Here is a 16,985-nt window from a genome sequence, read left to right as displayed (position 1 = left end):
TGCCACAGGTCTGCTTACCCTCTCTCCACTGCCTGCCTGCCTCTGCCTGCCCCCTTCTCAGTCACAGTCATCCTTTCTATAGCTGGAGAAGTTGGACTGGGGTCCCAGTCCCATGCATCTGCTGCTTACCTTGCCCCGTGGCCCTGAGCACTGTTTTGCTTTTTTCTTTCTCTCTCTTTCAGTGGGTTCGTGGTCTCTCCCCTGACTCACGGAAGCCCTGGTCCTTTCAAGGCTGGCTTATATATGTTATCGAAATTCAGATGAGAAGTCGGGTGGTGGCTTCGTTGTTTTTAGTAAACTCAGAACTTGAAGACACCCCTGTGGTGGAGATATTACGATAACATGGGAGGAACATGAGCCCGGGGTTAAGTCCCGACTCTGCACACAGGAGCTCTGTTCTTTTTGGAAATGCCTCATCCTATGGGTGTGCTAGTTTTCATGATAACTTTATTTTAGAGGCTTATTTTGAAGATGAATGCAATTGTTTGTAAAAACTTGGCGCGTGCTCATGCGTTGAGACCAGCCTGACACATAGTCAGTTTCTCCTTTGGGGGCAAAGCTCTGGCCTGAGATCCTTGGGTTCTTATCAGAGCTGCTATCAATTAGCTGTGTGTTCTGCAAAAATAAATAAATAAGTCCTTTTTACTCTTTCTCCAACCTTGATTGCCCCAGCTGCAAATTACCTGCAGTCTCTAGGATTTCTCTAACAGGCTGCCCTATTTTAGAAGCTCTTGAAGATTCTGTTTTGCTGTGTTTGTGCCTCCCTCATCTCTACTTACCTGTCTCTTCCATGCTTTAAATTTTCCCTTGCTTTGGAAGAAAAAAAAGAAATTGGCTTTTTCTAAATGGTGGGGCAATTCCTGCTCAAGACTGTAGATAGTGACTGTGACCCCGGTGGGGGCTCTGAGTCATGTCCCCTCTTATTAAGGTGAGAGGGACTCCTATTGGCTTCATAGCAGCTTCTTTTTTGACTGTCTCCTTCCATCAGCCAGGGGCAGCTCTGCTGACTGTCAGGGACAGATTAGAAATGGCATCCACATGCTCATTTGGAGGCCTGTGACTTGCCTGCTAAGAGAGAGAGAAGCCGGTGGAAAGGTGGTGATTTGGTACTGCTCTGAAGACAGATTAACATTTAAAGTGAAGATGCAGCTCAGGGAGGGGAAAACACACACAACCCTGCAGAAATGGCACCTTGATGCCACACATACCACCTCCTTGTGTATCTTTGGAGATGAATCTGTTTATTTTAGCAGCCCCAAACAGGCTTATGCTACTGTGAATTGCAATCTGTTCTACTTAATGTGCCATTCACTAAATTACCATCTAAGTTTTTATTCTATTCCTCTCTTATGGAATGAACAAAACAAAACCTTTCAGAGTATCTTTTTTTTTCCTAACTCTTCCAAATTGCATGTGGAATTTGCTGGTCTAGCTACAGGTTCCCCTCTCCCTCCTCTTTTTTTTTAAAGTTTCTTCGCATTTTAAGGAAAAGGCCAAAAAGGTAGATGACCTTATATTTAATGCTGTTTGTTTGCAGTAGTCCCCAGACGTGGCATAAAGAAAAAAATCCCATCCATTTGCTGGTAAGATAATGCTGAAGAAGGTCTATAAAGCAAAAGCTCTTTCCTGCTTTGAACTGTGGATGGGGCCACAGGCTCAGAGCCAGACTTGTGTGGGGTTTGATCCCATCTCTAAGACTTACTCAGCCATGAGTTTTGTGAGATTTCATCTCTTTAATAAAGCCTCAGTTTCCCATTTGAAAAGTGAAAATAGTCATAGTTCTTACCTTTCAGGGTTTGAGGGAAAATGAGATCCTGGAGGTGCTTAGCACAGTGCCAGGCCCTCATTAAAGACTCGGGAAGTTTCACTGTTGGTATTATTCCATTTTTGCTGCCCATCTCTTGCCAGAGTGAAAGGACCAATAGAAAAAGGTCTTGGACTAGAAATCGTGTTCCACTCAAGCCTCTTACCAAAACTCAATGACAGTCGTTCGGCAGCTGTCTCAATTTTTCCGTCTGTGAAATCTGAAAATGGCATTTGCTGTACATACCCAACATGGCAAATAGGCAAATAAGGTTGATGTAGGTGCACAGCTTTGGAAAGTAGAGTGATGTACGTGGGTGTTGAGTTGTCATTGTTTCACAAGGACAGTCACCTCCCTCCTCTCAAAGGTGAGAGTTGAGAGAATTAATTTGTGGAAGACTTCCTTTAAATCTTAACTCTCCTGTCTTATTTCAAGTACAATTCAGCGTGAATATATAGATTTTCACTCTGAAATTTTGTAAAGTGAGATATGTTTATAATACTTGAGATACTGGGTTTTTGGAACTTCTCTTTACTCTCCATTAATCATATTCCCATTTTAAAGCACCTGATGTACATGCCCACATTGTTTTTAAATTGCCTGTGTGAAGTAACAGCAGATCCAGAGGTTGTCTCTTTCTTACAGGGAAGTTTAATTTATTGATGAGAAGATGAGCTAATTGTGTTGACCATCATATCCTATTGAGGTGACAGTTCTTGTGTCCTACTTGGGGCATTTCTCATGGTGGCTCTTCTGTCTGGGAGCCCTGTGAGTCAGCAGCTTCAGTCTGTCCATATACCTATATGCAGGCAGAAATCCATTAACATTTGGCGATGAAGGTGCTTCAGTCCAAGGTTTGTCACAGGTTATCACAGCTAAAGTGAACCTTCAAGAGCACCAGGTCAGGGGAGGCAAATGTGAAGCTCACTACCACTCCCCATCCTGCAGTCAGTGCAGACATTGCTGATTGATTTCATTGCTCCTCCACACTGAGCTCCATCTCAGCTTCACAAACTTTTCCAATAGAGTACTCTGCAGCCATTGCAGTGGATTAGAGTTGGCCTTCAGCGTGAACCCTGTTTCTCTGCCCTGATCCACATCAGGCTTCCTATTTCCAAGCAAAGAAACTGAGGCCAAGAAAAGTTAAATGCCTTGCCTAAGGACACTAGTAAGTTAGTATTAGAGCTGGGATCTGGTCCCATTTGCTTGGTGCTCTGTCCTACCTTGGCAGAGGAACTTGTTTGTAGAATTTATACATCATAGTTCAAAAAATCTCTGATATCTAACGTAAATGCTTCTTGTACTATGAGAGGTTCTTCTGAGTGGGAAGGAAAGCATGGGAGGTTAGGTGCCTTCTCTAGAATGGGGCATTTGTGGCCTATTAGTTTAGGACCCCTGTACTAAGGAGGTTGGGCTGCAGGTTGATCTGTGCATGGTCAGCTGGCTTCACTCGGTTCTTTGTGCAGTCCCTTTTGAAACGTTTCTCAGTGGTCAGTTGGGCATAATAGTCCCTCCCTGCCTCTAGTGAATCAAGTCCCCTTGTACGTTCCTAGTGCATAACCATCAGTGTCCTTGAGCAGACTCCTTTAGTTCTTCTGGAACCTGTAGAAGAGAAGTAATGGGGTGGAGAGAAGTTTGTGATGATTTGTCTTTTAATTTCTAGAACTTTTATATTACTTTAATACTACTTTTCCAGAGACAGTCCTAGCTAGATTATCATGATTTGAGTTGTACTGCCAGCCATTTCGGAGTCTCAAATACCCTTAGGAGTTCTTTCAGGTGTCTAGTTCTACTTTCTCACACACAGATGTCCAACGAGCCATGTCAAGTCCTTATCCCAAGATCAATTTTTTATCAAGTCTCTTAGAAACCCAGAAAAGGGGCCAAAAAGTTATTAATCCTTTTATAAGTTGACCCTGTTCTCACATACTAAGATAGAAGTGGATAATAAAGGTGACATGCCACCCACTTCTTTTTAAAACTGACCAAAACTTGAGAAGATGTTCCTAAAAGAGCTGTACCCAGCCCTGACTGGTATGGCTCAGTGGGTTACACATTCTCCTGTGCACCAAAAGGTTGCTGGTTCGATTCCCAGTCAGGACAAGTGAGTGGGTTTTGGGCTTGATCCCTGGTAGGGGGCATTCAGGAGGCAGCCATCGATGTTTCTCACATCATTGTTTCTCTCCCTTCCTTTCTCTCTAAAAATCAACTACAAATCTTTTTTTTCTTTTTTTTTAAGACTTCCCAAACTTTCTTATTTTCTATCAGAATGATACATAATTATCCTGCTTTTTTGAATATCTCCCTTTAAACACGGAGTGCACACTTGTGTTCAGCTTCCCTGAATGCACCGAACAGTAAACATTCCATGCCAGGAGGTTGTAACAGGCTGGATAAGGTGCTATCCTGGCAGCAATCACCTTCTCTGTCTGCTGGTTTCTATGATGTTTCTAAACTGTCAGGGCAGAAACTTCGTCTTAAAAACCAATCTCTGTTTCATCTTTGTGCGTGTTCAGTGCAGCGATGCTGATGCCTTTCTTGGCAATGAGCTATATAGTTGTATCTCGTAGATACACTTGAAAATTTCACTTTCAAATCATGTGGCCATGTGTCTAAAAGTAGAATGCCGAATTGAACGTTGTCAGAGTTGAAGTTCTGAAGAAAGGAAAAATGGGGTTTGGCAGTGCTCTCGAGTCCATCTTTTCTAGATGGCAGTGTTTAGAGAAACTGGAAGGTTCAATATGTAGCTAAGTTAAAAGGAGATCTGATTGTGGGGAAGAGTGTGAAAAAGGGAAAATCACCAGGAGCATTTCTGACCTAATTGGAAAAACTTAATTTCACTAAGTTCCATTTTTAAGCCTTTCTACCCCTTTTAGTTAGCATCTTCCTTTGTTCTCTAGACGGCTCTGAAACCCGTATTTACACAAACATGGTAGTATGAAAAGAGCACAAACTTAGACTGAATCTGAGGCCTATCACCCCACTAGCCTTGGGAGGTTGCTCTGCCTGAGTCAGTTCTTCTTCTGACATGGGGATAATCCTTACCTCCCCATACTTGTGAGAAGTAAAGGAGTAAATATATGAAAGCACCTAGCAGTAGCCTGACACTAAGCCCTCTGAACATGAGCTGCTCCTTCTGGCAGGTAGGTAGTGGGAGCAACGGTTATTATTCAGACTGTCTCACACAGTGCCTCGTGTGTAGTAATCAATAGTAATATGATCTGTTGATAGCTAGGATCTGATAAGCAACAAATATATATGCGTCATTCTGTTCTTTCTCTCTTAGAGATGGTGATATGCTATTGTTACCCTCTCCTGCTCTGGCCAGCGTGGCTTTTCTGTGCCTTCATCCATGCTGTCATTCCTTCTGTTTGGAGTGTTCTCTCCACCTTTCAAATGCCTTTAGAATCCAGCTCAATGTTATGTTTCCCTTGAACTCTCCTGACTTCCCCAGACAGACTCAGTCTGTCCTTTTTGTGGGTTCCCATGGCACTCAGTACAGTTTGAGAAGACCTTTATAATAGCCATTACTACTTTAAAAGAAAAAAAAAAAGTGTCTTTTGGAGAGAGGAAGGGAGAGGGAGAGAAAGAGATAGAAACATCAATGATGAGGAAGTCATTGATTGGCTACCTCTTGCACACCCCCTACTGGGGGTCGAGCCCACAACCCGGGCATGTGCCCTGACCAGGTATCAAACCACGGAATCTCCTGGATCATAGGTCGATGCTCAACCACTGAGCCACACTGGTCATGCTACCATTGCTACATTTTTAAAAAACAATTTCTTCATATTGGTTAACTTCATTAGACTGTAATCTCCTTGATTATGTGAACTATATTATCTATTATCTATCTTTGCTGTCCCCAGCCCATCATATACCTGGGCCATAGTTAGGTATTCAGGATTTCTTTATCAGATAGATGAATGAATGTGCTCCACTCCAAGTTCCCATGTTTGTACACCTCTAAGGATTTCATCTCTCTCCCCTCCCCTCTGATCTATTTTTATTTATTTATTTTAAATATATTTTTATTGCTTTCAGAGAGAGGAAGGGAGAGAGAGAGAGAGAGAGAGAGAGAGAGACTTCAATGATGAGAGAGTCATTGATCGGCTGCCTCCTGCACACCCCCTGCTGGGGGTCAAGCCCACAACCCGGGCATGTGCCCTAACCGGGAATTGAGCCTCAATCTCCTGGATCATAGGTCGATGCTCAACCGCCTGGCCAGGCCAGCTGGGCTGATCTACTTCTCACACAGACTGATATTGTGGCCTTTTCCTGCCTTTCAATGCTTTAAGCCAGGGATGGGGAATGTCCGGCCCACGAAATCATTTGGTCTGGCCCTACCAAGGCAACCACAGGTGGGACTTGAAATTCAATAAACCTAGGAGCTTTTTTTCATAGCTAATTTTTAAGTTGATAATTTTGTATGGCCTGAGAATGATGTTATAAATATCCAAATGACCCTTGGCAGAAAGAATGTTCCCCACCCCTGCTTTAAGCCATGTGTCCATCATACAGGTTTTACACATTCTTGGTCATGGCATTTCTCCTGCACAGTGTAGTCTGCTCCCATCATATCTCACTTCTCTGGCCAGCATTTCAGCCACCCACCAGCTAGCCCTCAAAGGCACTGTCAGCCCTCACAGTTTCCCGACACTTCCCCTTCTACACATGCACATGTGTCAGCACACACAGCTCGTTAAACAGCACTGAATTTCTGCTGTCAATCCTGTTTAAGACACTCTTTCTAAGAGCCCACTATGCAAAAAGTACCATGCAAGGTGCTTTCTAGAGCACAAATACAAGTAAGACACAACTCGTGTTTCAAGCAACCAGCACAGGAAAGAGGCACACATCTGAATAACTGTCACAAGGCAGGCCCTGGGAGGCTCCAAAAAAGAGACACAAATCCAACGCTTGGGAGTTTTAAGGACCGAAAAATCACATTTAATTGAAAATCTTTGAAAAGCTCTCAGGAAAAGTTTTGTAAGGAATATCACATTTTAGGCTTTATATTATGATAGAGATTGGGAGGTAGGGAAGAATACCAACATTATAAGCAAAGGCGAGGAGCCAGAAAAGGGAGGGCAGGCTTGTTTGTGCTGTGTGTATGGGTGGGGACTAATGAGCAGAAATTATGAACAGCATTAAGGCATTTCACACAAGGCCTCAGACCCCAGGATGACCTTCATTCTGCTGAGTCTGCCCATCAGGAGCCTTGAAACCTCACCCAGGAGTCACTTCTTCCCAGATGCCCTGACATCTTAACCAGTCCTGATCAGCACCCACCACTTGTAATTATTTGTAACTTGTGGGCATACCATATATATCTCTTTACTTTTTGGTCATTTCCTGTGTCCCTGTAGCCTCCCCAGACAGACATTCAGCAACTTGGTGATTAAGACCAGGACATCTCCTTACCTCCATGTTCATTCTTTTTCTACCTTAACTCAATGCTTAGAATGGTGTCCTCGCCCACTAGGCTCTAAGCAGGGCCGAGATCTGAACACTTGCTTTATGTTATCCATGTCCACCTCCTAGATGAACCAGACAGGATTCCTGCCCCCTGGGAGTCCATATTCTCGTAACTGATAATTATGTCATTATGAGCAACTTAACCTCTGTGTGCCTTCTAATTTGTACAGTGGGATTATAATCCCTTCCCTGCTTTCTTTAAATTTAGTAGTGAGGACTATGTATATAATAACACTTAAACTCTGCAGCATTATAGAAATATAAAGTGTTAGCACCAAATGCTCTTTGCATGAGTGAAGTTGGGAGTAAGTAATTCTCCTTCCTGTGCCCCAGCTGCTGAACACTCAGGAGTTCTTGAGCAGGAAGTCACAATGAGTGAATGAAAAACTAAAAAGGCTCTTTTGTTTTTTAAACTCCTTGGCCATCATTCAGTGCTACCTCATGAACATTGACACTAGCACCAGAGGACCAAGGAGTTTGCCACAAATGAAGCCTGGAATTGGTGATGGTGATCTGCCAAGCAGTGCAGAGCCTGGCCAGTCTGCAGCCCTCTTTTGCCTCATAGACAGAGGCCTTTAGGAGCAAGATGAAAAGTAGCCTTATGTTGCTACAGGCTGGCCCCCTGGGCAAATAAGAAAGTGCATTATCTGCGTCTAAATAGTCTCTGAAGGATTCTTGTTGGAGATTGATGACCATCGTGGTAAGTCTTTCAAGTTGGGGAGAGTGGAAAGCAGAGTCCCAAGGGCTTCTGTCAGTGACAGGGGCCCGAGTTGTCAGAGGGAACCATGGCCATAAAACTACTGACAGAATTAAGAAATGGATTGTTGTCATCAGAAGCTTGTATTAAGCACCTGTCGTCTTAGGGCAGTCTGAATCGCTCAGGAGGAGTCCCTCACCCACTTCTTCCTTCTGAAAGCTGACAGCCCAAACAGAGATGTCTTTTCCTTTCTTTCACAGCATGGATGTTTACTGAGCTGGAGATATGAAAACAAAATTCAGTCCCTGCTTTCACAGACTCACAGTCTACCTTTATGAAATAGAGGGAGTTATAGAAACGGGGAGTTGACGACGGAAATCAGTGTGACTGTGATATGCAAGGAGAGGTCATGTCATGAAGTGGCTTGTCGAGGGTGCTTTCAGGAATTTTGGAAAGGAGGAGCTATTAGCCTTAAATAATCAGGAAAGGCTCTCAGGTAGAGGTTGTTTAAAAACAGCATTGGCTTGAGAAAGAGCCCAGAATCCCTAGGAAGGCGGACAGTAGAGGCCCTGGGATGGGGAGAAGAGCTGTCTAGGCAGAGTAGTAGTAACCCACTAGGTAAGGGCTCAGTTGGGGGAGGAAGGGTGATGGGACGTCCAGTGATGACTGTGATGATAGTTGCACAACTCTCAGCATACTCGTGGCAATTAAGTGATGCACTTTAAATGGTTGCATCGTGTGGTACATGAATTGTTTCTCAATAAAGTTTTTTTAAAAATTTACTAAAGGGGAATTGATATGGGGACAGCAAGTCTGATAGGTCTGGGGTTACAAAGGTTTAGGGCTCCGGCCTAGAGGAGTGCTGGACTTGTGGAAGGAAATGGACAGGTTGGCAGCATTTTGCATCCAACAGAATATGAGCCCAAAGTGACACATATACACAGTTGAATGCCTGTGCCATTGGTTTCTCCAGGGTCCCAAGACAGAGTTGTAGAGAAAGGGGATCTCTCTTCTTGATATTTAACTTGATTTGGAAGAGAGAGTTCAGTATGTCTTGTAGAGAGGTTATTTATGGAGGCCAGAACCAAAGAGTAAAGAATTAGTGGAAGCAGTTAAGTAGCTTAGATTTGTGTCCCTGTCAGCTTTTTTTTAGGTTAAATATGTGGGTGAGATCGTTTTGTCCTTGATTCATCATATAGAAAAAAAGGGCTTTAATCCTTTCTCGCTGGGCCTCTAGTCTGTTAACGAGAGCATAAGGAAGATGCTAGAATAACAGGAGCCAAGTCAGTGTGGAGAGGTTTTCTTTTGTTGCTGCTGTTGTAGCCATTCTTTTGTGTATCGTGGGTGGACTAGAAATCTGTTCTTTCCCACTCTTCCCACTGTCTAGCTTCTATTTCCAAATGTTCGTTCATTTCCAGGACATGGTCCGGCGCGGTGAAATCATAGACACCGACACTGAGGATGAGTTCTACCTCCGGCGCTTGGACGCAGGGCTCTTTGTTCTCCAGCACATCTGCTACATCATGGCGGAGATTTGCAATGCCAACGTCCCCCAGGTAGGGCCTCCCCTGGATGGCCTGTCTGTCCATGGCAGCTGCCTAGCTGGGGACTCAAAAGAAAGAAGTGGATCACACTGTCCTTGAATTCCTTCACTCTGTGTGGGCCCTTTTTCAGGGATGGGGGTGAGGTGAATGCTCTCAGTGCAGTGTATCCTGGTGTCTGCCCGGACAAATGATACTTTTTCTTTCTCTCCCACCCTTCCCTTCCTTACTAGATTCGTCAGAGGGTTCACCAGATCTTAAACATGAGAGGAAGCTCCATCAAAATTGTCAGGCACATCATCAAAGGTGAGTTGGCCATTCCTGTGTCTGAGGCTCCAGGGAACTTGACGGTGCTTCTTTTCTGAGTCTGTGTCAGTATCCCTGGATTTGGTGCACAGCATCCTCTGCCGTGCAGGCTGAAGTGTGTTGTCAAGTTCACTGTGTGTCCAGGTCATCGTTTTCAGAATATCATGGACTAACCCAGTGTTCTCTGCCTCTGACCCTCCAGTTCCAGAATTTAAAAAACATGTAGCAACCAAGAAGCACTAGAACTTGGAAATATTTGTTTGTTGGTGTGGTTTTTTTTAGACAAAACAAGAAAGAAACAAAAAATTTAGTTCCAAACTGCAGGTAGAAAGAAACTGCTTTCTTGGAGGGGGGGATAACAAGAAATGGTTGGAATTACACAGAAGGAAGTGACTTTGAGGTAGTGTGGTTATAGTAGAAAGAGCCTGCATGCCTGCCTTGCAGTCCAGCTGTGCCCTCCCCCAGACATGTGAGTGTTATCCAGAAGAAATTTTGCAGAGGTTCACAAGATACTTACTATAGGACAGCATCCAGTCTAGTGCCCAGCACACAGAAAGGGCTGTCAGGGAAGTTTCCCTTCTTCCCCCAGCTACCCCAGGGAGTCCCTCAAATGCTCTTGCATCTTGGCTGAACCTGACTCAGCTGGAGTGGCTCCCAGAGGCCTCCAGTCAGTGAGCAAGCTCAGTCACAAGGCAGGTCTCCTGAACTGAGCTCTGTGACACATCCCACCCTCGGGCCACTTACCTCAAATTAGCACACATGGCGGCTGAGGCCGTATTGGACTTTATAGTACTGATAACACCGGAGTTCAGAGAGAGTCATGATGGGCTAAGGAACAGCAGGCAAATCATTTTCTCTCTCTGGATCTTGCTCTGCCTGTTTCTAAGATAAGGGGCTAGGCTAGATGTACTCAAAAGGGTTTGCCTATAAGTGGCTGTGACTCCCATTACAGGTGGGAGACGAAATGTGAAGATAAATGTGAAGAGAAGTTAAGAGCTAGGGGGCTGTGGGGTCCGGCTCCTGGGGCTGAATCCTAGCTGTGCTATTTACTCAGGCAAGTTACCCAATTGCTCTGTGACCTCATAAAATGGGTAAGAGGATTAAATGAGGTGATATGTGGAAAATGTCTGGCCCTTAGTAAGTGCTCAGTAAACGTTAGCTGTAATGATCATGTGAAATAGTCTAGCGGTAATGATCACCCTCATTGTCATGCATGAGGCATGCCTAACATCCCACAGGAAGCCTGGTGAGAGCAGCAGCATTGAGCTGGGCCTCAGAGGCTGGCGGCAGGACATTCCCAGAGGTAGAACAGTGTCAGTGGAGGCATGGGGATAGGAATCACAGGTGCCGCACAGCCGTTCCAGGCAGGCTGGAATGGTGAATGGATTGTGCCCATCTTGCAGGTGGAGCATATGAGGCATTGGAGTCTCTTGTTTTCTCCCCCAGAGAAGAGGAAAGGTGGACCCGTTCATGAACCAAGCCCAGTATCTTGCCTCCATGGTGGCATCCTGGGTGCTCCCTTCTCATTCTCAGTGTCGCGTTCGCATGAATTAACTGCTCAGAGTGTCATGCCGCCTCCCTAGGGTGTAGCTGTAGTGATTTGCAACTCCAGCCTTTAAATGCCATTTACTTCTTACACCCACATGTTCAATTAGAACTTTTTATTACCCTCAGGTCTACTCTTGCATTTAGGCTTCTCCCTGCACCTCCATCCCTGTAATCACAACAGCAATCTTCTAAGGAAGTGTCTTTAATGGGTGCTGACATGCAGTAGGTGGATGTGTTTCTCTCTTGAAATCCTAACATGTGTAACAGCATACCTCAGGTTAACCAGCATCTTCCATTGTTGTGAGCCAGCCTCTGTCTCCTTCAGATTATGGTTACTCCCCCAGTGCCTGTTAAAGTCCCGGATGCTGAATAGGTATTTGTTGAGAGCATCTGGGCAGGTGAGCAGGTGAGCGGGCAGGTGAGCGGCCTGTACAGCAGCCGTCTTTGCTCCCCCCAGTCTTGTTCCTCTCTCCTGTTACCTTCTCCCCTCCCCTGTCCAGACCCGCATCCAGACTGGCCTCTGGCCCTTCGCTTTTCCCTCCATTGCCCTTCACAGCCAACCCACTAGTAACTCTGCCTGTTCTGCCTCAAAACTCAATTTTGAATCCATCCACTTCTCTCCATATGTTATTTCCCATCATAGCACCCAGTTTATTTCCTTCCTAGCCCTTATCACAGTCTGTCATTGTTTTTATTTGTGTCTTTGTTTACTCATTTTGTGTGTCTTATACATTAAAATGTAAGCTCCACGATGTAGGGCCGTTGGCTTGGTCACCATGTCTCCTCAGCACCTAGGGCATGCCAGGTACATGACGGGAACCCAGTTACTATTTTAAACATTGCTGAATAAACCCTGCCCTTTTGTGAGTTTAAATTGGCTAATGTTGACTGAGACTCTCCTTGGGGTGAGTAGCGCTACTTTCTGTGCTGCTAAGGTATCACGCAGCACCTGCCCTCACTGCATTCATAGTCCTCCGGGGCCCTGGGTATATAAATGACAGACCATAACTCCAGCTGAATGAAATACACGTTCCCACAACTACCCAGCCAGCATTGCTGGGTGCCCGGCTTGTACCCAGTACTAGAGACACGAAGAATAGGCAAGAGCCCTGTGCTTGAGGCGTTCAGAGCCTTGTGGGGAGATAGTCTCCTTATAATGTGATAAGTGCTTTGTGCAAGTGCTGTGTGCATAGGGATTGGTAAGGAGACAGTAATGGAGGCACAGGCCATACCTTGGATCCCAGAGAGAAGGGCTCCTCGAGGCAGCATAGGACCTCGGTGGCCTTTGTGAGGACTCTGGCCACATCAGCAGGGACTGCCACATCAGGGGGGTTGGGAGTGCTGCTGGGCAAGGCTCTTGAGTTCTGTTGGGTGAGTTTGGGGATACGGACAGTGACTCAGCAGACAGTAAACATTCTCATTAGGGCTCAAGGCAGATGCTAGTTTGGGCAGTTTGAAGTCATTGGTGTGGAGATGATATTTAAAGCCAGGGAATTGGATGCCATTGCCCAGGTCAGATGCCCTCACAGGGCAGTTACCACTAAAGAAAAAACTCTCTGCAGATGGGGGTTAAGATAGGGTTCTGGACCTCCCTTTGCTAGCATACCCCCTGCCCTGGCCTACCCCTACTTCAGGAAGCCCACCTGCTGCAGTATTGTGTGGATTGTGCAGCCTCAGCAGCCAGCCCCTGGGGCAGTGAGGAGGTGGGAAAGGGGGGGGGGGGCTGCCCTGGGGTTGGCTCCGTGCTGTGCTCAGGCCCACCTCTTAAACCGCCTTCACTCCCTCCCCCTCCTTCCTCCACCCTTCATTCCATCAAAAAGCACAAAAAAACAAAGCCTCATAAAGAAAACCAGCTCATCAGTCTGTCCTCTTTGATTTTAATTTTGTTTTTCAGTTTGGGTGGCTTCCTTTTTTTTTTTTTTTTTACGTACTAATTAGATGCAAGCTCCTTTCTTTGATTTTATGGCCTACATATTTCCTAAGTTTTGCTGGCAGAGTGACAGCTGATGTGTCCCTTGAGGTCTCAGGAAAGCGCTGATGAGGCAAGCCCAGCGGGGGCCTTTCCCTCTTATATTCGGTCCCCTTCCTCAACATGTCCTCCCTCCTTTTCTATTGGGGAGCCAGGGAACCAGGAATAATTGATGGCTCATTAAAGTCCCTCTTTATGCTGACTGCTTGCTCAGTGTTCCTGGAGTCTAGCCTTCCCTGGAGCTGGAGCTGGTAGCTGCTGTGGGCCTGAGGACGGTGGTGCCCACATAGGAGAAGGCAGATCAGACCTATGCTCCACAGGGGCAGTGACAGTCATCCTGCCTTTACCCCTCCCACCCCCAAGCCTGGTCTGTGACTGGCCAGAGAGGGGCCCCTTTAATGCTATGGGAGTGCGTGCTGAGGTGGCACCCTGGCTTCCTCCTGTCATTGCAGAAATCAGGGCCACAGGAGGGAGAGCGCTCGCTCCCCAGCACCTCCTCCTCCCTGGCTTTTAATGTGCATTTGTTCTCTGGTCCTCACCACAGCCCTAAAAAGCAGGATTGCATCTCCATCTTGCAGATAAGGGAACAAGGCTCACAGAGGCTGAGGGGAGGCAGGGACATTGCCCAAGTCACTCTTAATATTGGGAACTGGATCCAGCTCAGAACTGTGCAGTCATGGTTCCCTCTGACAAGAAGGAACGCTCTACTTGTATCGACTGGCTGGTGGACGCCTTCAACCTTTGGAGAAAGAAAATCGGCATTTACTTTTACAAAGCACCCACTTGGCATCACAGGGTGCCAGGTGGGCACCTAACACATGAGTGAGATACTTCGGAGGCCCTGTCCCAGGGGTATACAGCCCCATCAGAGGTGAAATAACTGCCAGCACCAAGCAGAATGAAGCCAGAGCCGTGCTACCATATGGGGTGGGAATCACCTTCATTCTGTTGGAGATTAAAAGGAGCTTGAGTGCTACCCAGAGGAGGCGCTTGCTTTTTCTCCTTAATTTAAATTGTGGTGAATATGCTAAGAGTTGCCACTTTAACCATGCAGCCACAACCACCACCTACCCACAGAACTCATCTTCATCTGTGCCCATTAGGCACTCGCCTCCCGGCCCTCCTCCCCGGCCCCTCATGACCACCTTGCACATCCCGTCTGTGACACTGAAAGCTGAGTGGGGAGGTGGCTTCTTAAAGCAGACGCAGAAACTGAATGGTCATCTCCTGGACATGGAGTAGGAGCTGTGTCCTGGGCACGCTAGTTAATATAAACACCTGTGCCAAGAGTTACCGTCTCCTAAACGTTTGCCTCACTGGTGAAAGTTGTGGGAAGATTCTGTGGGCACTGGGCTGTTTTACAGAGGAAAGCTTGGAGGATTACTGGCTCTAGACTCTTCCACTGGCGACAAAAAGACTGAGCCAGAGACTTCAGAATGCTTTCAGAAATTGGCTCCTGGCCCTTTGAAATGCTTCTGTTCTTTCTGGCTGAAATCTCTCAGAAGCTCATAAACATGTATTTCCATATTGATGGGGGCTCTGGTAACCTGAGCTTCCTCTCTGTGATTTCAGAGTTGCAGAAGCTGGTAGAATTTATCTTTCCGTGACACGTTGGTGTGCGTGTGATTTGTACCAGGTCCTGACTGTGTGTTAGCCTTAGGCAGCTGCTCACCCACCCTCTCTGTGCCACGGGCCTTCACCCATAAGATGAGGATGCGCACCTCAAAGGTTGCTGTGAGGTTAGATGAGGTGCTGAGTGTAAAGGGCTTGCATGATGGCATCAGCTGCCATTTCTGTGGTTAGCATCCGAGCTACCCCAGTAATAAGTGGAACTGAGATGCTCTCTGTAACTTTGGGTAAGTTAGTAGATAACATATTTGAGCCTTGGTTTCCTCTTCTGTGAAAATCAAACCTAAAGTGAATGCTGCCCCTCAGGAAGGCTGAGGTCAAATGCATTTGGGGCCTGGGACAGAGTATGTGCTCAGTAGATAGAGGTTCCTTCCTTCCCCTCCTTGGCTCAGTCCTTTCTCCCCTAGCCGGCAGCAGCATGGACTCAGATGCAGGCAGGACCAGCTCTGGGCCAGACTCCCTGGGGCCTGGTTGGGGGTGGGGCTGGGGTGCCTCAACCAGCTAACATGCCCTCAGGACTAAGGGAACAGGGCCCTGTTAACATCCTGAGGAAGGGTAAGTTTCCATCTCCTTTAAGTGGGTTTGCTTTCGGTGCTGTCCTTGATGAACTTCCCTCCTTAGCCCCAGCGAAGTGTCCTGCAGAGAAGTTACCATTAACCTTCCATGGCCATCCTTGTGCAGGAATCTGTTGGGCCTGAAGGACTTGCCTTCCCAGTTTCTGTGCTGTGATTATTTCTGTCTTCAAGGCTTTTCAGAGTGAGAATATTGGCCGTCCTCCTCCCGCCCGTCTTCCTCCTGCAGCTTTTTAAAGGGTGAGCTTTTCAGTTTAAAGTCCAGGGATCTGAACCAGGCTTGTGAGTGCGGGTCCAAGGCTCTGCCCTGGGGGACGGCTCTTCCTGAGCCCCAGCCCCGTGCCCCTCCCTCTCCCTTTAACATACACAGAACAGTTTGTATTCCATGTCTGAGTAGTAAACCTGCTGTCTAAAGTTTGCTTTAATATTTATGTCTTCAGCACTGTTTCCTGTCTTTCCACTTCATCAAAGCCTTTATTGTTTGAAAATGCTGGGGAAGTAGAGGAGGGAGTCGATCTGCCCTGACTCACCCTCTTCCTCTCTCCCTTTCCCCATCTCTCTCTCTCCCCCACCCATGGTTCTCCCTTCTAGTATCTCTTTTTCCTGCATTCTCGCTTCCTCTCTTACACACACACGCACACACAGCAAAGAGAACTCTTTCCTAAGGCCTCTGGGGGGACTCTGTTCAATATTTATAAACTGCTGCAGCAGCTGTAATAACCAGAGGTCCTGGTACCACCAAAATTTCCTCCAAATAGGATTCTCCTCTGGAAACAAAGAATGAGGAGGGGTAAGGAGTGGAGGGTGAGGGGCCAGCGAGGACACAGCTGAAACTGGCTACCAGGGGCAGTGTAGGTGCCCTGGGGGGTCCTCAGACCTGGGTCTGGGCCTGGTTCCGTGCTGGCTCGATGGGATCCTGGATAGTCACCTGCCCTGCAGGGTCGCCATATGTTTCCGAGAGCCCTGCCGGCTCTGGCATGGGTGACCTGGCATGAGAGGGTGAGGCCCAGTGACCCACTCCACACATGTGCCCACTAACGCCCCTCTACCACAGGACATTACCTCTAGAGTCTCACCCTTCATGGGGATTTGTAACCAGGTGCTCTGCTTTGCTGGGCTGGGGTGCCTTGATGTGCTCACATAGCTGGAGTTTTCCCCAAAGTTTGGGACAAGCAGGGTAGGATGTTGCTTAGGTAAGATGCCACTTTGAGGTCCACTCCATCCCTGGTGGCTTTCATGTGCCTTTTCACTACTCACGTGCGTTCTAGGACTTGTGTTTCAGCTCCTCTGCCATTCCAGGCGTGGGTAAGTTGCTTTAGCTCTAGTAAGTCTCAGTTTCCTCGTCTATAAACAGAGATGGCATTCCCTGCCTTTTGCTACAGAGACTAAATGAGGGCATCTGCAAATGCCTGGCACAGAATCCGTGTCCCCTGCGTGTCGG

The 16,985-nt window shown here is 46.8% G+C and overlaps 1 protein-coding gene across 1 annotated transcript in view; it reads left to right on the top strand.

Annotated features, from left to right (window-relative positions):
- The window catches only part of CTNNBL1 (catenin beta like 1), a 133,747-nt gene that overhangs the window by 114,712 nt on the left and 2,050 nt on the right, over nucleotides 1-16,985 (top strand). Inside the window, exons 14-15 of the mRNA XM_087818737.1 lie at nucleotides 9,398-9,535; nucleotides 9,754-9,826. Coding sequence (XP_087674863.1) covers nucleotides 9,398-9,535; nucleotides 9,754-9,826 — 211 coding nt within the window. The remainder of the gene's footprint in view (nucleotides 1-9,397; nucleotides 9,536-9,753; nucleotides 9,827-16,985) is intronic.

This window comes from Miniopterus natalensis, chromosome 7, assembly GCF_054644295.1.
Source record: "Miniopterus natalensis isolate mMinNat1 chromosome 7, mMinNat1.hap1, whole genome shotgun sequence".
In the NCBI taxonomy this organism is placed as follows: domain Eukaryota; kingdom Metazoa; phylum Chordata; class Mammalia; order Chiroptera; family Miniopteridae; genus Miniopterus; species Miniopterus natalensis.
Note: the sequence above shows the minus strand (reverse complement) of the source record. Positions and strands in the feature narration are given on the sequence as shown.